This window comes from Dendropsophus ebraccatus, chromosome 4 (assembly GCF_027789765.1).
Source record: "Dendropsophus ebraccatus isolate aDenEbr1 chromosome 4, aDenEbr1.pat, whole genome shotgun sequence".
NCBI classification, from domain to species: domain Eukaryota; kingdom Metazoa; phylum Chordata; class Amphibia; order Anura; family Hylidae; genus Dendropsophus; species Dendropsophus ebraccatus.
In genome coordinates this window covers 589,217-614,847 of record NC_091457.1, presented here as the reverse complement: position 1 = coordinate 614,847, position 25,631 = coordinate 589,217, and the positions used below count along the sequence as shown (strand labels likewise).

General features: G+C 53.9%; 1 protein-coding gene across 1 annotated transcript in view; it reads left to right on the top strand.

Annotated features, from left to right (window-relative positions):
- Positions 1 to 25,631, top strand: part of OTOG (otogelin) — a 230,428-nt gene that overhangs the window by 100,059 nt on the left and 104,738 nt on the right. The window contains exons 18-23 of the mRNA XM_069967756.1: positions 1,796 to 1,920; positions 5,632 to 5,844; positions 15,246 to 15,414; positions 15,498 to 15,572; positions 17,181 to 17,224; positions 20,790 to 20,943. Of these exons, the coding sequence (XP_069823857.1) occupies positions 1,796 to 1,920; positions 5,632 to 5,844; positions 15,246 to 15,414; positions 15,498 to 15,572; positions 17,181 to 17,224; positions 20,790 to 20,943 (780 nt within the window). The remainder of the gene's footprint in view (positions 1 to 1,795; positions 1,921 to 5,631; positions 5,845 to 15,245; positions 15,415 to 15,497; positions 15,573 to 17,180; positions 17,225 to 20,789; positions 20,944 to 25,631) is intronic.

The following is a 25,631-nucleotide window of genomic DNA, read 5'->3' as shown; positions in this document are numbered from 1 at the left end:
ATGTATGTAGTGTGTGTGTGTGTGTATATGGGTGTAGTGTGTGCAGTGTATGTAGTAGTGTTTTTGTGTTCATGTATGTAGTGTGTGTGTGTGTGTGTATGGGTGTAGTGTGTGCAGTGTATGTAGTAGTGTTTTTGTGTTCATGTATGTAGTGTGTGTGTGTGTGTGTGTGTAGTGTGTGCAGTGTATGTAGTAGTGTTTTTGTGTTTATGTATGTAGTGTGTGTGTGTGTGTATGGGTGTAGTGTGTGCAGTGTATGTAGTAGTGTTTTTGTGTTCATGTATGTAGTGTGTGTGTGTGTGTGTGTGTAGTGTGTGCAGTGTATGTAGTAGTGTTTTTGTGTTTATGTATGTAGTGTGTGTGTATATAGGTGTAGTGTGTGTATATGGGTGTAGTGTGTGTGTGTGTATATGGGTGCAGTGTATGTAGTAGTGTTTTTGTGTTCATGTATGTAGTCCGTGTGTGTGTGTGTAGTGTGTGCAGTGTATGTAGTAGTGTTTTTGTGTTTATGTATGTAGTGTGTGTGTGTGTGTATATGGGTGTAGTGTGTGCAGTGTATGTAGTAGTGTTTTTGTGTTCATGTATGTAGTGTGTGTGTGTGTGTGTGTGTAGTGTGTGCAGTGTATGTAGTAGTGTTTTTGTGTTTATGTATGTAGTGTGTGTGTATATAGGTGTAGTGTGTGTATATGGGTGTAGTGTGTGTGTGTGTATATGGGTGCAGTGTATGTAGTAGTGTTTTTGTGTTCATGTATGTAGTCCGTGTGTGTGTGTGTAGTGTGTGCAGTGTATGTAGTAGTGTTTTTGTGTTTATGTATGTAGTGTGTGTGTGTGTGTGTATATGGGTGTAGTGTGTGCAGTGTATGTAGTAGTGTTTTTGTGTTTATGTATGTAGTGTGTGTGTGTGTGTGTATATGGGTGTAGTGTGTGCAGTGTATGTAGTAGTGTTTTTGTGTTCATGTATGTAGTGTGTGTGTGTGTGTATATGGGTGTAGTGTGTGCAGTGTATGTAGTAGTGTTTTTGTGTTCATGTATGTAGTGTGTGTGTGTGTGTGTATGGGTGTAGTGTGTGCAGTGTATGTAGTAGTGTTTTTGTGTTCATGTATGTAGTGTGTGTGTGTATATGGGTGTAGTGTGTGTGTGTGTGTATATGGGTGTAGTGTGTGTATATGGGTGTAGTGTGTGCAGTGTATGTAGTAGTGTTTTTGTGTTCATGTATGTAGTCCGTGTGTGTGTGTGTGTGTAGTGTGTGCAGTGTATGTAGTAGTGTTTTTGTTTATGTATGTAGTGTGTGTGTGTGTGTGTGTATATGGGTGTAGTGTGTGCAGTGTATGTAGTAGTGTTTTTGTGTTTATGTATGTAGTGTGTGTGTGTGTATATGGGTGTAGTGTGTGCAGTGTATGTAGTAGTGTTTTTGTGTTTATGTATGTAGTGTGTGTGTGTGTGTGTGTATATGGGTGTAGTGTGTGCAGTGTATGTAGTAGTGTTTTTGTGTTCATGTATGTAGTGTGTGTGTGTGTATATGGGTGTAGTGTGTGCAGTGTATGTAGTAGTGTTTTGTGTTTATGTATGTAGTGTGTGTGTGTGTATATGGGTGTAGTGTGTGCAGTGTATGTAGTAGTGTTTTTGTGTTTATGTATGTAGTGTGTGTGTGTGTGTGTGTGTATATGGGTGTAGTGTGTGCAGTGTATGTAGTAGTGTTTTTGTGTTCATGTATGTAGTGTGTGTGTGTGTAGTGGTCAGCGGTCAGCGGTTGTGTTCTGCAGTGACATCATCGTTGCGTCCTCTCCCCATGCAGTTCTCCAGCTGGAGTTCCGGAGAGCACGCCACAGTTGTTTGGTAATTCGTGGAAGACGTCTTCAGGGTGCGGGGTGGAGTATGCGCCCCCCCCTTTGGACCCGTGTGATGTTCACCTGCAGGCAGGTGTGTATAGACTCTGACCAGCCAATCACTCAGGCTACTGGCTGCTATTACAGAGAGTCATTTTTCATTTTCTCTGATAAAAGATTGGAATCGAGGGAATAGAGAACGAGCTGAAATGGTTCCCCCCCAATCCATGACATGACAGTGGTTAGTGATGGTGGTATATCCAATGGTTCCCCCCCAATCCATGACCTGACAGTGGTTAGTGATGATGGTGATTACAATGGTCCCCCCCCAATCCATGACCTGACAGTGGTTAGTGATGATGGTGATTACAATGGTTCCCCCCCAATCCATGACATGACAGTGGTTAGTGATGATGGTGATTACAATGGTTCCCCCCAATCCATGACATGACAGTGGTTAGTGATGATGGTGATTACAATGCCCCCCCCCAATCCATGACATGACAGTGGTTAGTGATGATGGTGATTACAATGCCCCCCCCCCCAATCCATGACCTGACAGTGGTTAGTGATGATGGTGATTACAATGGTTCCCCCCAATCCATGACCTGACAGTGGTTAGTGATGATGGTGATTACAATGGTTCCCCCCAATCCATGACATGACAGTGGTTAGTGATGATGGTGATTACAATGGTTCCCCCCAATCCATGACCTGACAGTGGTTAGTGATGATGGTATATCCAATGGTTCCCCCCAATCCATGACATGACAGTGGTTAGTGATGATGGTATATCCAATGGTTCCCCCCAATCCATGACATGACAGTGGTTAGTGATGATGGTATATCCAATGGTTCCCCCCAATCCATGACATGACAGTGGTTAGTGATGATGGTATATCCAATGGTTCCCCCCCAATCCATGACATGACAGTGGTTAGTGATGATGGTGATTACAATGCCCCCCCCCCAATCCATGACATGACAGTGGTTAGTGATGATGGTATATCCAATGGTTCCCCCCAATCCATGACATGACAGTGGTTAGTGATGATGGTATATCCAATGGTTCCCCCCAATCCATGACATGACAGTGGTTAGTGATGGTGATTACAATGGTTCCCCCCAATCCATGACATGACAGTGGTTAGTGATGATGGTGATTACAATGGTTCCCCCCAATCCATGACATGACAGTGGTTAGTGATGATGGTATATCCAATGGTTCCCCCCAATCCATGACATGACAGTGGTTAGTGATGATGGTGATTACAATGGTTCCCCCCAATCCATGACATGACAGTGGTTAGTGATGATGGTGATTACAATGGTTCCCCCCCAATCCATGACATGACAGTGGTTAGTGATGATGGTGATTACAATGGTTCCCCCCCAATCCATGACATGACAGTGGTTAGTGATGATGGTATATCCAATGGCCCCCCCCAATCCATGACATGACAGTGGTTAGTGATGATGGTATATCCAATGGTTCCCCCCAATCCATGACCTGACAGTGGTTAGTGATGATGGTATATCCAATGGTTCCCCCCAATCCATGACATGACAGTGGTTAGTGATGGTGATTACAATGGTTCCCCCAAATCCATGACATGACAGTGGTTAGTGATGATGGTGATTACAATGCCCCCCCCCCCCAATCCATGACATGACAGTGGTTAGTGATGATGGTATATACAATGGTTCCCCCCCCAATCCATGACATGACAGTGGTTAGTGATGGTGATTACAATGGTTCCCCCCAATCCATGACATGACAGTGGTTAGTGATGATGGTGATTACAATGGTTCCCCCCAATCTATGACATGACAGTGGTTAGTGATGATGGTGATTACAATGCCCCCCCCCCCCCAATCCATGACATGACAGTGGTTAGTGATGATGGTATATACAATGGTTCCCCCCCAATCCATGACATGACAGTGGTTAGTGATGGTGATTACAATGGTTCCCCCCAATCCATGACATGACAGTGGTTAGTGATGATGGTATATCCAATGGTTCCCCCCAATCCATGACATGACAGTGGTTAGTGATGATGGTGATTACAATGCCCCCCCCCCCAATCCATGACATGACAGTGGTTAGTGATGATGGTGATTACAATGGTTTCCTCCAATCCATGACATGACAGTGGTTAGTGATGATGGTATATCCAATGGTTCCCCCCAATCCATGACATGACAGTGGTTAGTGATGATGGTGATTACAATGCCCCCCCCCCCAATCCATGACATGACAGTGGTTAGTGATGATGGTGATTACAATGGTTCCCCCCAATCCATGACATGACAGTGGTTAGTGATGATGGTGATTACAATGGTTCCCCCCAATCCATGACATGACAGTGGTTAGTGATGATGGTGATTACAATGGTTCCCCCCAATCCATGACATGACAGTGGTTAGTGATGATGGTATATACAATGGTTCCCCCCAATCCATGACATGACAGTGGTTAGTGATGATGATTACAATGGTTCCCCCCAATCCATGACATGACAGTGGTTAGTGATGGTGATTACAATGGTTCCCCCCAATCCATGACATGACAGTGGTTAGTGATGATGGTATATCCAATGGTTCCCCCCAATCCATGACATGACAGTGGTTAGTGATGATGGTATATCCAATGGTTCCCCCCAATCCATGACATGACAGTGGTTAGTGATGATGATTACAATGGTTCCCCCCAATCCATGACATGACAGTGGTTAGTGATGGTGATTACAATGGTTCCCCCCAATCCATGACATGACAGTGGTTAGTGATGATGGTATATCCAATGGTTCCCCCCCAATCCATGACATGACAGTGGTTAGTGATGATGGTGATTACAATGGTTCCCCCCAATCCATGACATGACAGTGGTTAGTGATGATGGTGATTACAATGGTTCCCCCCAATCCATGACCTGACAGTGGTTAGTGATGATGGTATATCCAATGGTTCCCCCCCAATCCATGACATGACAGTGGTTAGTGATGATGGTGATTACAATGCCCCCCCCCCCCCAATCCATGACCTGACAGTGGTTAGTGATGGTGATTACAATGGTTCCCCCCAATCCATGACCTGACAGTGGTTAGTGATGATGGTATATCCAATGGTTCCCCCCAATCCATGACATGACAGTGGTTAGTGATGATGGTATATCCAATGGTTCCCCCCAATCCATGACATGACAGTGGTTAGTGATGATGGTATATCCAATGCCCCCCCCCCCAATCCATGACATGACAGTGGTTAGTGATGATGGTGATTACAATGCCCCCCCCCCCCAATCCATGACATGACAGTGGTTAGTGATGATGGTGATTACAATGGTTCCCCCCAATCCATGACATGACAGTGGTTAGTGATGATGGTGATTACAATGCCCCCCCCCCAATCCATGACATGACAGTGGTTAGTGATGATGGTATATCCAATGCCCCCCCCCCCAATCCATGACATGACAGTGGTTAGTGATGATGGTATATCCAATGGTTCCCCCCAATCCATGACATGACAGTGGTTAGTGATGGTGATTACAATGGTTCATGTACTCTAGTATACAGTCATAATAACAAGCAAACCATGTGTTCATGCACCGAACGATTAACCAATGATTTACGTTTATGATCAGCTGCAAAGATGCCACCAACCAAACCTGAAGACATTTCCGCTAGTGGTTGGCCGGTTACTGTTTGAATCTAAATGATATAAGGATTTTCTGCATTATTGTCTTTCGGTGTACGAGGGCCCTGACTGCAGGATAACCTCCTGTCTCCTCTCTCTTCAGCCTCTTACGCGGTAGAGAGCTGCAGCGTGGTCAGCCGGGAGCTCTTCTCTCCATGTCACCCCTACCTGAGTCCTGTGTCCTACTACGAGCAGTGCAGGAGAGACACATGTAAGTGTGGAGACGCCTGCCTCTGCTCCACCCTGGCACACTATGCCCACCAGTGCCGCCACTATGGAGTCATCATCAACTTCAGAGCTGCCATGCCGGCCTGTGGTAGGTAACCTGTACTCAGCTGGAGGGGTTGTGTCAGTGGTGTGTAGTGTGTATAGTAACGGTGGTGTCATGTATCAGTAGTGTGTATAGTAATGGTGGTGTCATGTATCAGTAGTGTGTATAGTAGTGGTGGTGTCATGTATCAGTAGTGTGTATAGTAATGGTGGTGTCATGTATCAGTAGTGTGTATAGTAATGGTGGTGTCATGTATCAGTAGTGTGTATAGTAATGGTGGTGTCATGTATCAGTAGTGTGTATAGTAATGGCGGTGTCATGTATCAGTAATGTGTATAGTAACGGTGATGTCATGTATCAGTAGTGTGTATAGTAACGGTGGTGTCATGTATCAGTAGTGTGTATAGTAATGGTGTCATGTATCAGTAGTGTGTATAGTAGTGGTGGTGTCATGTATCAGTAGTGTGTATAGTAATGGTGATGTCATGTATCAGTAGTGTGATGTCATGTATCAGTAGTGCAGTGTGTATAGTAATGGTGTTGTCCAGTATCAGTAGTGTGGTGTCATGTATCAAAAGTGTGGTGTCATGTATCAGTAGTGCAGTGTGTATAGTAATGGTGTTGTCCAGTATCAGTAGTGTGGTGTCATGTATCAGTAGTGTGGTGTCATGTATCAGTAGTGCAGTGTGTATAGTAATGGTGTTGTCCAGTATCAGTAGTGTGGTGTCATGTATCAGTAGTGTGTATAGTAATGGTGGTGTCATGTATCAGTAGTGCAGTGTGTATAGTAATGGTGGTGTCATGTATCAGTAGTGTAGTGTCATGTATCAGTAGTGTGATGTCATGTATCAGTAGTGCAGTGTGTATAGTAATGGTGGTGTCATGTATCAGTAGTGTAGTGTCATGTATCAGTAGTGTGATGTCATGTATCAGTAGTACAGTCTGTATAGTAATGGTGGTGTCATGTATCAGTAGTGCAGTGTGTACAGTAATGGTGGTGTCATGTATCAGTAGTGTGGTGTCATGTATCAGTAGTGTGTATAGTAATGGTGATATCGGGGAACAATGTTTCTCATCCAACAGGTAAGTGAGGGAGGACATAAAGCTTAAGAGATTTCTGACACTCTTAATAACATCACCCGCCAACTGCCTCCACCTCCTACCCCAATAACATCACCCGCCAACTGCCTCCACCTCCTACCCCAATAACATCACCCGCCAACTGCCTCCACCTCCTACCCCAATAACATCACCCGCCAACTGCCTCCACCTCCTACCCCAATAACATCACCCGCCAACTGCCTCCACCTCCTACCCCAATAACATCACCCGCCAACTGCCTTCACCTCCCACCCAATAACATCACCCGCCAACTGCCTCCACCTCCTACCCCAATAACATCACCCGCCAACTGCCTTCACCTCCCACCTAATAACATCACCCGCCAACTGCCTCCACCTCCTACCCCAATAACATCACCCGCCAACTGCCTCCACCTCCTACCCCAATAACATCACCCGCCAACTGCCTCCACCTCCTACCCCAATAACATCACCCGCCAACTGCCTCCACCTCCTACCCCAATAACATCACCCGCCAACTGCCTCCACCTCCCACCCAATAACATCACCCACCAACTACCTCCACCTCCTACCCCAATAACATCACCCGCCAACAGCCTCCACCTCCCACCCCAATAACATCACCCGCCAACTGCCTCCACCTCCTACCCCAATAACATCACCCGCCAACTGCCTTCACCTCCCACCCAATAACATCACCCGCCAACTGCCTCCACCTCCCACCCCAATAACATCACCCGCCAACTGCCTCCACCTCCCACCCCAATAACATCACCCGCCAACTGCCTCCACCTCCCACCCCAATAACATCACCCGCCAACTGCCTCCACCTCCTACCCCAATAACATCACCCGCCAACTGCCTTCACCTCCCACCCAATAACATCACCCACCAACTACCTCCACCTCCTACCCCAATAACATCACCCGCCAACAGCCTCCACCTCCCACCCCAATAACATCACCCGCCAACTGCCTCCACCTCCTACCCCAATAACATCACCCGCCAACTGCCTTCACCTCCCACCCAATAACATCACCCGCCAACTGCCTCCACCTCCTACCCCAATAACATCACCCGCCAACTGCCTTCACCTCCCACCTAATAACATCACCCGCCAACTGCCTCCACCTCCTACCCCAATAACATCACCCGCCAACTGCCTCCACCTCCTACCCCAATAACATCACCCGCCAACTGCCTCCACCTCCTACCCCAATAACATCACCCGCCAACTGCCTCCACCTCCTACCCCAATAACATCACCCGCCAACTGCCTCCACCTCCCACCCAATAACATCACCCACCAACTACCTCCACCTCCTACCCCAATAACATCACCCGCCAACAGCCTCCACCTCCCACCCCAATAACATCACCCGCCAACTGCCTCCACCTCCTACCCCAATAACATCACCCGCCAACTGCCTTCACCTCCCACCCAATAACATCACCCGCCAACTGCCTCCACCTCCCACCCCAATAACATCACCCGCCAACTGCCTCCACCTCCCACCCCAATAACATCACCCGCCAACTGCCTCCACCTCCCACCCCAATAACATCACCCGCCAACTGCCTCCACCTCATACCCCAATAACATCACACGCCAACTGCCTCCTCCTCCCGCCCCAGTAACATCCCCCGCCAACTGCCTCCTCCTCCCGCCCCAGTAACATTACCCGCCAACAGCCTCCTCCTCCCGCCCCAGTAACATCACCCGCCAACTGCCTCCACCTCATACCCCAATAACATCACCCGCCAACTGCCTTCACCTCCCACCCAATAGCATCACCCGCCAACTGCCTCCACCTCCTACCCCAATAACATCACCCGCCAACTGCCTCCACCTCCCACCCCAATAACATCACCCGCCAACTGCCTCCACCTCATACCCCAATAACTTCACCCGCCAACTGCCTCCACCTCCCACCCCAATAACATCACCCGCCAACTGCCTCCACCTCCTACCCCAATAACATCACCCGCCAACTGCCTTCACCTCCCACCCAATAACATCACCCGCCAACTGCCTCCACCTCCTACCCCAATAACATCACCCGCCAACTGCCTCCACCTCCCACCCAATAACATCACCCGCCAACTGCCTCCACCTCCCACCCCAATAACATCACCCGCCAACTGCCTCCTCCTCCCGCCCCAGTAACATCCCCCGCCAACTGCCTCCTCCTCCCGCCCCAATAACATCACCCGCCAACTGCCTTCACCTCCCACCCAATAACATCACCCGCCAACTGCCTCCACCTCCTACCCCAATAACATCACCCGCCAACTGCCTCCACCTCCCACCCAATAACATCACCCGCCAACTGCCTCCACCTCCCACCCCAATAACATCACCCGCCAACTGCCTCCTCCTCCCGCCCCAGTAACATCCCCCGCCAACTGCCTCCTCCTCCCGCCCCAATAACATCACCCGCCAACTGCCTTCTCCTCCCACCCAATAACATCCCACGCCAACTGCCTCCACCTCCTACCCCAATAACATCACCCGCCAACTGCCTCCACCTCCCACCCCAATAACATCACCCGCCAACTGCCTCCACCTCATACCCCAATAACATCACCCGCCAACTGCCTCCACCTCCCACCCCAATAACATCACCCGCCAACTGCCTCCTCCTCCCGCCCCAATAACATCACCCGCCAACTGCCTCCACCTCCTACCCCAATAACATCACCCACCAACTACCTCCACCTCCTACCCCAATAACATCACCCGCCAACTGTTTCCCCCTCCGCCCCATTAACCACCCCGCCAACTGCCTCCTTCTTCCGCCCCAGTAACATCACCCGCCAACTGCCAGACCCAAAACGTACAGATAGTTGAGTTTAAGCTGTGAGCCCGAATGGGGACAGGGACTAAAATCTGTGTGAAGTTCTTGCAGAATCAGTTGACATTTATACAAAAAAATAAGGGAATAAAACAGCGAGCAAAACCTGAAATGGGGTGAGGAACAAACCACCCTCGTGCTGCACCAATGGAGGCCGCTCATCCCAAACCGCATGCCTCACATGACCTACCAAGGAATCCTTCACAACAGAAATCTCACGTAGGTGACCCACGCTCTCCAGTCCCTACCAAAGCTCATCTCCACCATGGGGGACTGCAGATCCCGAGAGAAATCTCACATGGTGACACACGCTCTCCTCTCCCTACCAGAAAACCTCATCTCCACCAAGAGGGACCGCAGATCCCGAGAGAAATCACACATAGGTGACACACGCTCTCTAGTCCCTACCAGAAAACCTCATCTCCACCAAGAGGGACCGCAGATCCCGAGAGAAATCACACATAGGTGACACACGCTCTCTAGTCCCTACCAGAAAACCTCATCTCCACCAAGAGGGACCGCAGATCCCGAGAGAAATCACACATAGGTGACACACGCTCTCTAGTCCCTACCAGAAAACCTGATCCCTCACCAAGAGGGACCGCAGATCCCGAGAGAAATCACACATGATGACACACGCTCTCTAGTCCCTACCAGAAAACCTTATCTCCACCAAGAGGGACCGCAGATCCCGAGAGAAATCACACATAGGTGACACACGCTCTCCTCTCCCTACCAGAAATCCTCATCTCCACCAAGAGGGACCGCAGATCCCGAGAGAAATCACACGTAGGTGACACACGCTCTCCTCTCCCTACCAGAAAACCTCATCTCCACCAAGAGGGACCGCAGATCCCGAGAGAAATCACACATAGGTGACACACGCTCTCTAGTCCCTACCAGAAAACCTTATCTCCACCAAGAGGGACCGCAGATCCCGAGAGAAATCACACATAGGTGACACACGCTCTCTAGTCCCTACCAGAAAACCTCATCTCCACCAAGAGGGACCGCAGATCCCGAGAGAAATCACACATAGGTGACACACGCTCTCTAGTCCTTACCAGAAAACCTGATCCCTCACCAAGAGGGACCGCAGATCCCGAGAGAAATCACACATGATGACACACGCTCTCTAGTCCCTACCAGAAAACCTGATCCCTCACCAAGAGGGACCGCAGATCCCGAGAGAAATCACACATGATGACACACGCTCTCTAGTCCCTACCAGAAATCCTCATCTCCACCAAGAGGGACCGCAGATCCCGAGAGAAATCACACATAGGTGACACACGCTCTCCTCTCCCTACCAGAAATCCTCATCTCCACCAAGAGGGACCGCAGATCCCGAGAGAAATCACACGTAGGTGACACACGCTCTCCTCTCCCTACCAGAAAACCTCATCTCCACCAAGAGGGACCGCAGATCCCGAGAGAAATCACACGTAGGTGACACACGCTCTCCTCTCCCTACCAGAAAACCTCATCTCCACCAAGAGGGACTGCAGATCCCGAGAGAAATCACACATAGGTGACACACGCTCTCTAGTCCCTACCAGAAATCCTCATCTCCACCAAGAGGGACCGCAGATCCCGAGAGAAATCACACATAGGTGACACACGCTCTCCTCTCCCTACCAGAAAACCTCATCTCCACCAAGAGGGACCGCAGATCCCGGGAGAAATCACACATAGGTGACACACGCTCTCTAGTCCCTACCAGAAAACCTTATCTCCACCAAGAGGGACCGCAGATCCCGAGAGAAATCACACATAGGTGACACACGCTCTCTAGTCCCTACCAGAAAACCTCATCTCCACCAAGAGGGACCGCAGATCCCGAGAGAAATCACACATAGGTGACACACGCTCTCTAGTCCCTACCAGAAAACCTTATCTCCACCAAGAGGGACCGCAGATCCCGAGAGAAATCACACATAGGTGACACACGCTCTCTAGTCCCTACCAGAAAACCTGATCCCTCACCAAGAGGGACCGCAGATCCCGAGAGAAATCACACATGATGACACACGCTCTCTAGTCCCTACCAGAAAACCTGATCCCTCACCAAGAGGGACCGCAGATCCCGAGAGAAATCACACATGATGACACACGCTCTCTAGTCCCTACCAGAAAACCTTATCTCCACCAAGAGGGACCGCAGATCCCGAGAGAAATCACACATAGGTGACACACGCTCTCCTCTCCCTACCAGAAATCCTCATCTCCACCATGGGGGACTGCAGATCCCGAGAGAAATCACACGTAGGTGACACACGCTCTCCTCTCCCTACCAGAAATCCTCATCTCCACCAAGAGGGACCGCAGATCCCGAGAGAAATCACACGTAGGTGACACACGCTCTCTAGTCCCTACCAGAAAACCTCATCTCCACCAAGAGGGACCGCAGATCCCGAGAGAAATCACACGTAGGTGACACACGCTCTCCTCTCCCTACCAGAAAACCTCATCTCCACCAAGAGGGACCGCAGATCCCGAGAGAAATCACACATAGGTGAAACACGCTCTCCTCTCCCTACCAGAAATCCTCATCTCCACCAAGAGGGACCGCAGATCCCGAGAGAAATCACACGTAGGTGACACACGCTCTCTAGTCCCTACCAGAAAACCTCATCTCCACCAAGAGGGACCGCAGATCCCGAGAGAAATCACACATAGGTGACACACGCTCTCTAGTCCCTACCAGAAAACCTCATCTCCACCAAGAGGGACCGCAGATCCCGAGAGAAATCACACGTAGGTGACACACGCTCTCCTCTCCCTACCAGAAATCCTCATCTCCACCAAGAGGGACCGCAGATCCCGAGAGAAATCACACGTAGGTGACACACGCTCTCCTCTCCCTACCAGAAAACCTCATCTCCACCAAGAGGGACCGCAGATCCCGAGAGAAATCACACGTAGGTGACACACGCTCTCTAGTCCCTACCAGAAAACCTAATCTCCGCCAAGAGGGACCGCAGATCCCGAGAGAAATCACACATAGGTGACACACGCTCTCTAGTCCCTACCAGAAAACCTCATCTCCACCAAGAGGGACCGCAGATCCCGAGAGAAATCACACGTAGGTGACACACGCTCTCCTCTCCCTACCAGAAATCCTCATCTCCACCAAGAGGGACCGCAGATCCCGAGAGAAATCACACATAGGTGAAACACGCTCTCCTCTCCCTACCAGAAATCCTCATCTCCACCAAGAGGGACCGCAGATCCCGAGAGAAATCACACGTAGGTGACACACGCTCTCCTCTCCCTACCAGAAAACCTCATCCCCACCAAGAGGGACCGCAGATCCCGAGAGAAATCACACGTAGGTGACACACGCTCTCCTCTCCCTACCAGAAAACCTCATCTCCACCAAGAGGGACCGCAGATCCCGAGAGAAATCACACATAGGTGACACACGCTCTCTAGTCCCTACCAGAAAACCTCATCTCCACCAAGAGGGACCACAGATCCCGAGAGAAATCACACATAGGTGACACACGCTCTCTAGTCCCTACCAGAAAACCTCATCTCCACCAAGAGGGACCGCAGATCCCGAGAGAAATCACACATAGGTGACACACGCTCTCTAGTCCCTACCAGAAAACCTCATCTCCACCAAGAGGGACCGCAGATCCCGAGAGAAATCACACGTAGGTGACACACGCTCTCTAGTCCCTACCAGAAAACCTCATCTCCACCAAGAGGGACCGCAGATCCCGAGAGAAATCACACGTAGGTGACACACGCTCTCTAGTCCCTACCAGAAAACCTCATCTCCACCAAGAGGGACCGCAGATCCCGAGAGAAATCACACATAGGTGACACACACTCTCCTCTCCCTACCAGAAAACCTCATCTCCACCAAGAGGGACCGCAGATCCCGAGAGAAATCACACGTAGGTGACACGCGCTCTCTAGTCCCTACCAGAAAACCTCATCTCCACCAAGAGGGACCGCAGATCCCGAGAGAAATCACACATAGGTGACACACGCTCTCTAGTCCCTACCAGAAAACCTCATCTCCACCAAGAGGGACCGCAGATCCCGAGAGAAATCACACATAGGTGACACACGCTCTCTAGTCCCTACCAGAAAACCTCATCTCCACCAAGAGGGACCGCAGATCCCGAGAGAAATCACACATAGGTGACACACGCTCTCTAGTCCCTACCAGAAAACCTCATCTCCACCAAGAGGGACCGCAGATCCTGAGAGAAATCACACGTAGGTGACACACGCTCTCTAGTCCCTACCAGAAAACCTCATCTCCGCCAAGAGGGACCGCAGATCCCGAGAGAAATCACACATAGGTGACACACGCTCTCCTCTCCCTACCAGAAAACCTCATCTCCACCAAGAGGGACCGCAGATCCCGAGAGAAATCACACATAGGTTACACACGCTCTCTAGTCCCTACCAGAAATCCTCATCTCCACCAAGAGGGACCGCAGATCCCGAGAGAAATCACACATGATGACACACGCTCTCCTCTCCCTACCAGAAATCCTCATCTCCACCAAGAGGGACCGCAGATCCCGAGAGAAATCACACATAGGTGACACACGCTCTCTAGTCCCTACCAGAAAACCTGATCCCTCACCAAGAGGGACCGCAGATCCCGAGAGAAATCTCATGTAGGTGACCCGCGCTCTCCTCTCCCTACCAAACCTCATCTCCACCACAAGGGCCCGCAGATCCCGAGAGAAATCTCATGTAGGTGACCCGCGCTCTCCTCTCCCTACCAAACCTCATCTCCACCATAATGGACCGCAGATCCCGAGAGAAATCTCATGTAGGTGACCCGCGCTCTCCTCTCCCTACCAAACCTCATCTCCACCATAATGGACCGCAGATCCCGAGAGAAATCTCATGTAGGTGACCCGCGCTCTCCTCTCCCTACCAAACCTCATCTCCACCATAATGGACCGCAGATCCCGAGAGAAATCTCATGTAGGTGACCCGCGCTCTCCTCTCCCTACCAAACCTCATCTCCACCACAAGGGCCCGCAGATCCCGAGAGAAATCTCATGTAGGTGACCCGCGCTCTCCTCTCCCTACCAAACCTCATCTCCACCATAATGGACCGCAGATCCCGAGAGAAATCTCATGTAGGTGACCCAGGCTCTCCAGTCCCTACCAGTTTTACCAGCACTGAGCACCATTCAGGATCTGTACAGCTGGTGATGGGGCCCCCCCAACCCCGCAAACCAGCACATATAATGTAGCACACAAAACTCCAAATGGAGACACAACTAGAATAGGGAAAAGGCCGCACAACCCAAAGACACCTCCTTAGCTACTTTGTCAGGGAACCAATAGAGAGACATGTGAGAGAGTGCAGAGAGGAGAGAGGTGTGTGCACGCTGCCCGGACAGGTGGTGTGCTCCCTCCTGCTAACCCCGTCACTCCACCCCCCACTTCCCGGGCATTCTGCTGCCCCATTGTATGACCTAGCCATATGGTTTTGTAACATGGTCCATCTATGTGTCCATGTCTTCAGGTATTCCATGCCGAGGCTTGATGGTCTATAGCACCTGTGTACGTCCATGCGGCCAGACCTGCCAGTCGCTGTCCACCCCAGATGCCTGTGATGAGGAGGAGTGTGTGGAGGGCTGCGCATGTCCGGAGAACATGTACTACAGCACAAAGCTCGACACCTGTGTGGAGAGGTAACATCCTGAGGCCTCAGCTAGGGGTCACACAGGTGGCGGTGGGGGGGCCAGGAGTCATCTCTATATTATTGTAATTCCAGGAACCAATGTCCATGTCATCTGCAAGGAATCGATTATCACCCCGGAGACATCGTCCTCACCGCCCTGGGGAAATGGTAAGAACAGCAGCGCTGAGCGAGGGGCCAAACGGGAGGAAACGGGAAAAGTCACAGACAGCAGTCACCTTCTACCGATATCTAACTATAGTGACAACCTAATACAGGTCTATGGCCGGTGGTGACCCTAATACTTTACAGGGGGGAGGTCTCCGGCTTACATTATATGCCTCGTACTGTCCCTAATACTTTACAGGGGGGAGGTCTCCGGCTTACATTGTATGCCTCGTACTGACCCTAATACACTACAGGGGGGAGGTCTCCGGCTTACATTGTATGCCTCGTACTGACCCTAATACTTTACAGGGGGGAGGTCTCTGGCTTACATTGTATGCCTCGTACTGACCCTAATACTTTACAGGGGGGAGGTCTCTGGCTTACATTGTATGCCTCGTACTGACCCTAATACTTTACAGGGGGGAGGTCTCCGGCTTACATTGTATGCCTCGTACTGACCCTAATACTTTACAGGGGGGGAGGTCTCCGGCTTACATTGTATGCCTCGTACTGTCCCTAATACTTTACAGGGGGGAGGTCTCCGGCTTACATTGTATGCCTCGTACTGACCCTAATACTTTACAGGGGGGAGGTCTCTGGCTTACATTGTATGCCTCGTACTGACCCTAATACTTTACAGGGGGGAGGTCTCTGGCTTACATTGTATGCCTCGTACTGACCCTAATACTTTACAGGGGGGAGGTCTCCGGCTTACATTGTATGCCTCGTACTGACCCTAATACTTTACAGGGGGGAGGTCTCTGGCTTACATTGTATGCCTCGTACTGACCCTAATACTTTACAGGGGGGAGGTCTCTGGCTTACATTGTATGCCTCGTACTGACCCTAATACTTTACAGGCGGGAGGTCTCCGGCTTACATTGTATGCCTCGTACTGACCCTAATACTTTACAGGGGGGAGGTCTCCAGCTTACATTGTATGCCTCGTACTGACCCTAATACACTACAGGGGGGAGGTCTCCGGCTATGCGCTGAAGGGGGGAGGTCTCCGGCTATAATCGGCAGGGGGGAGGTCTCCGGCTTACATTGTATGCCTCGTACTGACCCTAATACTCTACAGGGGGAGGTCTCCGGCTATGCGCTGAAGGGGGGAGGTCTCCGGCTATAATCGGCAGGGGGGAGGTCTCCGGCTTACATTGTATGCCTCGTACTGACCCTAATACTCTACAGGGGGGAGGTCTCCGGCTATGCTCTGCAGGGGGGAGGTCTCCGGCTATAATCGGCAGGGGGGAGGTCTCCGGCTTACATTGTATGCTTCGTACTGTCCCTAATACTCTACAGGGGGAGGTCTCTGGCTATACTCTGCAGTGGGGTGGTCTACGGCTATACTATGCAGGGGGGAGGTCTCCGGCTATGCTCTGCAGTGGGGTGGTCTACGGCTATACTATGCAGGGGGGAGGTCTCCGGCTATGCTCTGCAGGGGGGAGGTCTCCGGCTATGCTCTGCAGGGGGCAGGTCTCCGGCTATGCTCTGCAGGGGGCAGGTCTCCGGCTATGCTCTGCAGGGGGCAGGTCTCCGGCTATGCTCTGCAGGGGGGTGGTCTCTGATGTCTCTGCGTAGACTCATTTGTCTTTGTTGTGTCACTTGCAGCCTCTGTACAGACGGAGTGATGACGTGTGAGCGCTATGAGACAGGTGAGCCATCATCTCCGCTCCTTCCTGCTGACTGGTTTCTAGCTGAGTAGAATAGTGAGGGCTGATAATATGAGCAGTGCGCGAGTGAGTAATCATATCAGAGGTGTACTGCCCCCCGCACATACACACCACATCCCCCCCCGCACACACACCACATCCCCCCCCCGCACACACACACACACACACACCAGAGGTGTACTGCACATCCCCCCCGCACACACACACACACCACATCCCCCCCCCGCACACACACACACACACACCAGAGGTGTACTGCACATCCCCCCCCCGCACACACACACACACCAGAGGTGTACTGCACCCCCCCCCCCCGCACACACACACCACTTCCCCCTCCCGCACACACACCACATCCCACCCCACACACACACCACATCCCCCCCCCTCCCGCACACACACCACATTCTACCCCACCACACACCACATCCCCCCCCCTCCCGCACACACACCACATTCTACTCCACACACACACCACATCCCACCCCACACACACACCACATCCCCCCCCCTCCCGCACACACACCACATTCTACCCCACACACACACCACATCCCCCCCCTCCCGCACACACACCACATTCTACTCCACACACACACCACATCCCACCCCACACACACACCACATCCCCCCCCCGCACACACACCACATTCTACCCCACACACACACCACATCCCCCCCCTCCCGCACACACACCACATTCTACTCCACACACACACCACATCCCACCCCACACACACACCACATTCCCCCCCCCCCCGCACACAAGCACACCAGAGGTGTACTGCTCCCCCATCCCCTGCACACTCACACACACACCAGAGGTGTACTGCACATCCCCCCCCCGCAAACACACACCACATCCCCCCCCCCCCTGCACACACAAACACCACATCCCCCCCCCCCTGCACACACACACCACATCCCCCCGCACACACACACCACATCCCCCCCCCCCCGCACACACACACCACATCCCCCCCGCACACACATACCACATATCCCCCCGCACACACACACACACACACACCAGAGGTGTACTGCCCCCCCCATCCCCTGCACACACACACACACACCAGAGGTGTACTGCACATCCCCCCCGCACACACACACACACCACATCCCCCCCCCCGCACACACACACACACACCACATCCCCCCCCCCCCGCACACACACACACACACACACCAGAGGTGTACTGCACATCCCCCCCCCGCACACACACACACACACCAGAGGTGTACTGCCCACCCCCACCGCACACACACACACACCAGAAGTGTACTGCACATCTCCCCCGCACACACACCACATCCCCCCCCCCCGCACACACACACACACCAGAGGTGTACTGCACATCCCCCCCCCCCCCGCACACACACACACCACATCCCCCCCCGCCCACACAAACACACCAGAGGTGTACTGCCCCCCCCCCCCCCACCGCACACACACACACCAGAAGTGTACTGCACATCTCCCCTGCACACACACCACATCCCCCCCCCGCCCACACAAACACACCAGAGGTGTACTGCACCCCCCCCCCGCACACACACCACTTCCCCCTCCCGCACACACACCACATCCCACTCCACACACACACCACATCCCACCCCACACACACACACCACATTCCCCCCCCCCGCACACAAGCACACCAGAGGTGTACTGCCCCCCCATCCCCTGCACACACACACACACACCAGAGGTGTACTGCCCCCCCATCCCCTGCACACACACACACACCAGAGGTGTACTGCACATCCCCCCCCGCAAACACACACCACATCCCCCCCCCTGCACACACAAACACCACATCCCCCCCCCCCCCGCACACACACACCACATCCCCCCGCACACACACACCACACCCCCCCCCCGCACACACACACCACATCCCCCCCCGCACACACACACACACACACACCAGAGGTGTACTGCACATCCCCCCCCCCCGCACACACACACACCACATCCCCCCCCGCACACACACACCACATCCCCCCCCGCACACACACACACACCAGAGGTGTACTGCACATCCCCCCCCCCCGCACACACACACACCACATCCCCCCCCCGCACACACACACCACATCCCCCCCGCAAACACACCACATCCCCCCTGCACACATACACACACCACATCCCTCCCCGCACACACACCACATCCCACCCCACACACACACACACCACATCCCCCCCCCGCACGCACACCACATCCCACCCCGCACATGTACCACATCCCCCCCCGCACGCACACCACATCCCCCCCCGCACACACACACCACATCCCACCCCGCACATGTACCACATCCCCCCCCCACACACACACCACATCCCACCCCCCGCACACACACACCACAACCCACCACACACACACCACATCCCACCCCGCACACACACACCACATCCCACCCCGCACACACACCACATCCCCCCCCCCCCACACACACATACCACATCCCCCCACACACACACACCACATCCCACCCCCCGCACACACACACCACAACCCACCCCACACACACACACCACATCCCACCCCGCACACACACCACATCCCACCCTGCACACACACACCACATCCCACCCCGCACACACACCACATCCCCCCCCCGCACACACACCACATCCCCCCCCCCCACACACACATACCACATCCCCCCCCACACACACACCACATCCCACCCCCCGCACACACACACCACAACCCACCCCACACACACACACCACATCCCACCCTGCACACACACACCACATCCCCCCCCACACACACACATACCACATCCCCCCCCACACACACACCACATCCCACCCCCCGCACACACACACCACATCCCACCCCGCACACACACCACATCCCCCCCCGCACACACACCACATCCCCCCCCCACACACACATACCACATCCCCCCCCACACACACACCACATCCCACCCCCCGCACACACACACCACAACCCACCCCACACACACACACCACATCCCACCCCGCACACACACCACATCCCACCCTGCACACACACACCACATCCCCCCCCACACACACACCACATCCCACCCCCCGCACACACACACCACATCCCACCCCGCACACACACCACATCCCCCCCCACACACACACCACATCCCACCCCCCGCACACACACACCACAACCCACCCCACACACACACACCACATCCCACCCCGCACACACCACATCCCACCCTGCACACACACACCACATCCCCCCCCCCACACACACACATACCACATCCCCACACACACACCACATCCCACCCCCCGCACACACACACCACAACCCCCCCCCCCCCGGCACACACGTACACATCCCCCCCCCCACACACACACCACATCCCACCCCCCTGCACACACACACCACAACCCCCCCCCCCCCCCCCCCCCCCGGCACACACACAAATCGATGACATCATGGAAGCGGCTCGGATGCAGCCTGGAGGGGTCCTGTGGCTCTTGGTGCTTGTGGTCATGTGACTGGTGACCCCGGGGTCTCGCCCTTCACACTTTGTTCTTCCTCAGTTCACAGCTGTCCGGCTGGTCAGATCTATCACAACTGCAGCGCCCCCGAGGTGGATGGCGAGCTGAGCCCGGAGAAGACGTGTGAGAACCAACTGCTGAACCTCACCGCTGCCTCCAACCTGCCCTGCGTGTCTGGCTGCGTCTGCCCCCGAGGGTGGGTTTCACTGTGTGTGTACCCGCCATCCTGGCACCATGTGTGTGTACCCACCATTCTGGCACTGTGTGTGTGTGTGCATACCGGCCATCCTGGCACCGTGTGTGTGTGTGTATACCGGCCATCCTGGCACCATGTGTGTGTACCCACCATTCTGGCACCGTGTGTGTGTGTGTATACCCGCCATCCTGGCACCATGTGTGTATACCGGCCATCCTGGCACCATGTGTGTATACCGGCCATCCTGGCACCATCTGTGTGTATATACCAGCCATCCTGGCACCATCTGTGTGTATATACCAGCCATCCTGGCACCATGTGTGTATACCGGCCATCCTGGCACCATCTGTGTGTATATACTGGCCATCCTGGCACCATGTGTGTATACCGGCCATCCTGGCACCATGTGTATATACCGGCCATCCTGGCACCATGTGTGTATACCGGCCATCCTGGCACCATGTGTGTATACCGGCCATCCTGGCACCATGTGTGTATACCCGCCATCCTGGCACCATGTGTGTATACCCGCCATCCTGGCACCATCTGTGTATACCGGCCTTTCTGGCACCATGTGTATATACTGGCCATCCTGGCACCATGTGTGTATACCCGCCATCCTGGCACCGTGTGTGTGTACCCACCATTCTGGCACCGTGTGTGTGTGTGCATACCGGCCATCCTGGCACCATGTGTGTGTACCCACCATTCTGGCACCGTGTGTGTGTGTGTGTGTATACCCGCCATCCTGGCACCGTGTGTGTGTGTGTGTGTGTGTGTATACCGGCCATCCTGGCACTATGTGTGTGTATACCCGCCATCCTGGCACCATGTGTGTGTGTGTGTATACCCGCCATCCTGGCACCGTGTGTGTGTGTGTGTGTGTATACCCGCCATCCTGGCACCGTGTGTGTGTGTGTGTGTATACCGGCCATCCTGGCACTATGTGTGTGTATACCCGCCATCCTGGCACCATGTGTGTATACCGGCCATCCTGGCACCATGTGTGTATACCCACCATCCTGGCACCATGTGTGTATACCCACCATCCTGGCACCATGTGTGTATACCCACCATCCTGGCACCATCTGTGTGTATACCCACCATCCTGGCACCATATGTGCGTGTATACCGGCCATCCTGGCACCATGTGTGTATACCGGCCATCCTGGCACCATGTCTGTGTATACCGGCAATCCTGGCACCATGTGTGTGTATACCGGCCATCCTGGCACCATGTGTGTATACCGGCCATCCTGGCACCATGGGTGTGTATACTGGCCATCCTGGCACCATGTGTGTATACCCGCCATCCTGGCACCATGTGTGTATACCGGCCTTTCTGGCACCATGTGTATATACTGGCCATCCTGGCACCATGTGTGTATACCGGCCATCCTGGCACCATGGGTGTGTATACTGGCCATCCTGGCACCATGTGTGTATACCCGCCATCCTGGCACCATGTGTGTATACCCCCCATCCTGGCACCGTGTGTGTATACCCACCATCCTGGCACCATCTGTGTGTATACCCGCCATCCTGGCACCGTGTGTGTGTGTATACCGGCCATCCTGGCACCATGTGTGTGTACCCACCATTCTGGCACCGTGTGTGTGTGTGTGTGTGTGTGTGTGTATACTGGCCATCCTGGAACCGGGGAGGTTCCGTATTGTTTTTGATGATCTCACATAATTTTTTCTGAAGAAACCTTGAGGCCAGTTGTGATAGTGAGCGGGGGAGGGGTGAGAAGGGCATTATGGGGGGTATAGGAGTGGGTGGGGGTGGCAGCCCGGGGTCACATATCTATTATGGGGGGTATAGGAGTGGGTGGGGGTGGCAGCCCGGGGTCACATATCTATTATGGGGGGTATAGGAGCAGGTGGGGGTGGCAGCCCGGGGTCACATATCTATTATGGGGGGTATAGGAACGGCTGTCGGTGGCAGCCCGGGGTCACATATCTATTATGGGGGGTATAGAAGCGGCTGTCGGTGGCAGCCCGGGGTCACATATCTATTATGGGGGGTATAGGAGCGGGTGGGGGGGGGGCAGCCCGGGGTCACATATCTATTATGGGGGGTATAGGAGCAGGTGGGGGGGGGGGGGCGGCCCGGGGTCACATATCTATTATGGGGGGTATAGGAGCGGCTGTCGGTGGCACATATCTATTATGGGGGGTATAGGAGCGGCTGTCGGTGGCAGCCCGGGGTCACATATCTATTATGGGGGGTATAGGAGCGGCTGCCGGTGGCAGCCCGGGGTCACATATCTATTATGGGGGGTATAGGAGCGGCTGTCGGTGGCAGCCCGGGGTCACATATCTATTATGGGGGGTATAGGAGCGGGTGGGGGTGGCAGCCCGGGGTCACATATCTATTATGGGGGGTATAGGAGCGGCTGTCGGTGGCAGCCCGGGGTCACATATCTATTATAAGGGGTATAGGAGCGGGTGGGAGGGGGCAGCCCGGGGTCACATATCTATTATAAGGGGTATAGGAGCGGGTGGGGGGGGCAGCCCGGGGTCACATATCTATTATGGGGGTATAGGAGCGGGTGGGGGGGGGCAGCCCGGGGTCACATATCTATTATGGGGGGTATAGGAGCGGCTGTCGGTGGCAGCCCGGGGTCACATATCTATTATGGGGGGTATAGGAGCGGGTGGGGGTGGCAAGCCCGGGGTCACATATCTATTATGGGGGGTATAGGAGCGGCTGTCGGTGGCAGCCCGGGGTCACATATCTATTATGGGGGGTATAGGAGCAGGTGGGGGTGGCAGCCCGGGGTCACATATCTATTATGGGGGGTATAGGAGCGGGTGGGGGTGGCAGCCTGGGGTCACATATGTATTATGGGGGGTATAGGAGCGGGTGGGGGTGGCAGCCCGGGGTCACATATCTATTATGGGGGGTATAGGAGCGGCTGTCGGTGGCAGCCCGGGGTCACATATCTATTATGGGGGTATAGGAGCGGTTGGGGGTGGCAGCCCGGGGTCACATATCCATTATGGGGGGTATAGGAGCAGGTGGGGGTGGCAGCCCGGGGTCACATATCTATTATGGGGGGTATAGGAGCGGCTGTCGGTGGCAGCCCGGGGTCACATATCTATTATGGGGGGTATAGGAGCGGCTGTCGGTGCCAGCCCGGGGTCACATATCTATTATGGGGGGTATAGGAGCGGCTGTCGGTGGCACATATCTATTATGGGGGGTATAGGAGCGGGTGGGGGGGGGCAGCCCGGGGTCACATATCTATTATGGGGGGTATAGGAGCGGCTGTCGGTGGCACATATCTATTATGGGGGGTATAGGAGCGGCTGTCGGTGGCAGCCCGGGGTCACATATCTATTATGGGGGGTATAGGAGCAGGTGGGGGGGGGCAGCCCGGGGTCACATATCTATTATGGGAGGTATAGGAGCGGGTGGGGGGGGGCAGCCCGGGGTCACATATCTATTATGGGGGTATAGGAGCGGCTGTCGGTGGCACATATCTATTATGGGGGGTATAGGAGCGGCTGTCGGTGGCAGCCCGGGGTCACATATCTATTATGGGGGGTATAGGAGCGGCTGCCGGTGGCAGCCCGGGGTCACATATCTATTATGGGGGGTATAGGAGCGGCTGTCGGTGGCAGCCCGGGGTCACATATCTATTATGGGGGGTATAGGAGCGGGTGGGGGTGGCAGCCTGGGGTCACATATCTATTATGGGGGGTATAGGAGCGGGTGGGGGTGGCAGCCCGGGGTCACATATCTATTATGGGGGGTATAGGAGCGGGTGGGGGTGGCAGCCCGGGGTCACATATCTATTATGGGGGGTATAGGAGCGGCTGTCGGTGGCAGCCCGGGGTCACATATCTATTATGGGGGGTATAGGAGCGGCTGTCGGTGGCAGCCCGGGGTCACATATCTATTATGGGGGTATAGGAGCGGCTGTCGGTTCGCAGCCCGGGGTCACATATCTATTATGGGGGGTATAGGAGCGGCTGCCGGTGGCAGCCCGGGGTCACATATCTATTATGGGGGGTATAGGAGCGGCTGTCGGTGGCACATATCTATTATGGGGGGTATAGGAGCGGGTGGGGGGGGGGCAGCCCGGGGTCACATATCTATTATGGGGGGTATAGGAGCGGCTGTCGGTGGCAGCCCGGGGTCACATATCTATTATGGGGGGTATAGGAGCGGCTGTCGGTGGCAGCCCGGGGTCACATATCTATTATGGGGGGTATAGGAGCGGCTGTCGGTGGCACATATCTATTATGGGGGGTATAGGAGCGGGTGGGGGGGGGCAGCCCAGGGTCACATATCTATTATGGGGGGTATAGGAGCGGCTGTCGGTGGCACATATCTATTATGGGGGGTATAGGAGCAGGTGGGGGGGGCAGCCCGGGGTCACATATCTATTATGGGGGGTATAGGAGCGGGTGGGGGGGGGGCAGCCCGGGGTCACATATCTATTATGGGGGGTATAGGAGCGGGTGGGGGGGGCAGCCCGGGGTTACATATCTATTATGGGGGGTATAGGAGCGGCTGTCGGTGGCACATATCTATTATGGGGGGTATAGGAGCAGGTGGGGGGGGGCAGCCCGGGGTCACATATCTATTATGGGGGGTATAGGAGCGGCTGTCGGTGGCAGCCCGGGGTCACATATCTATTATGGGGGGTATAGGAGCGGGTGGGGGGGGGCAGCCCG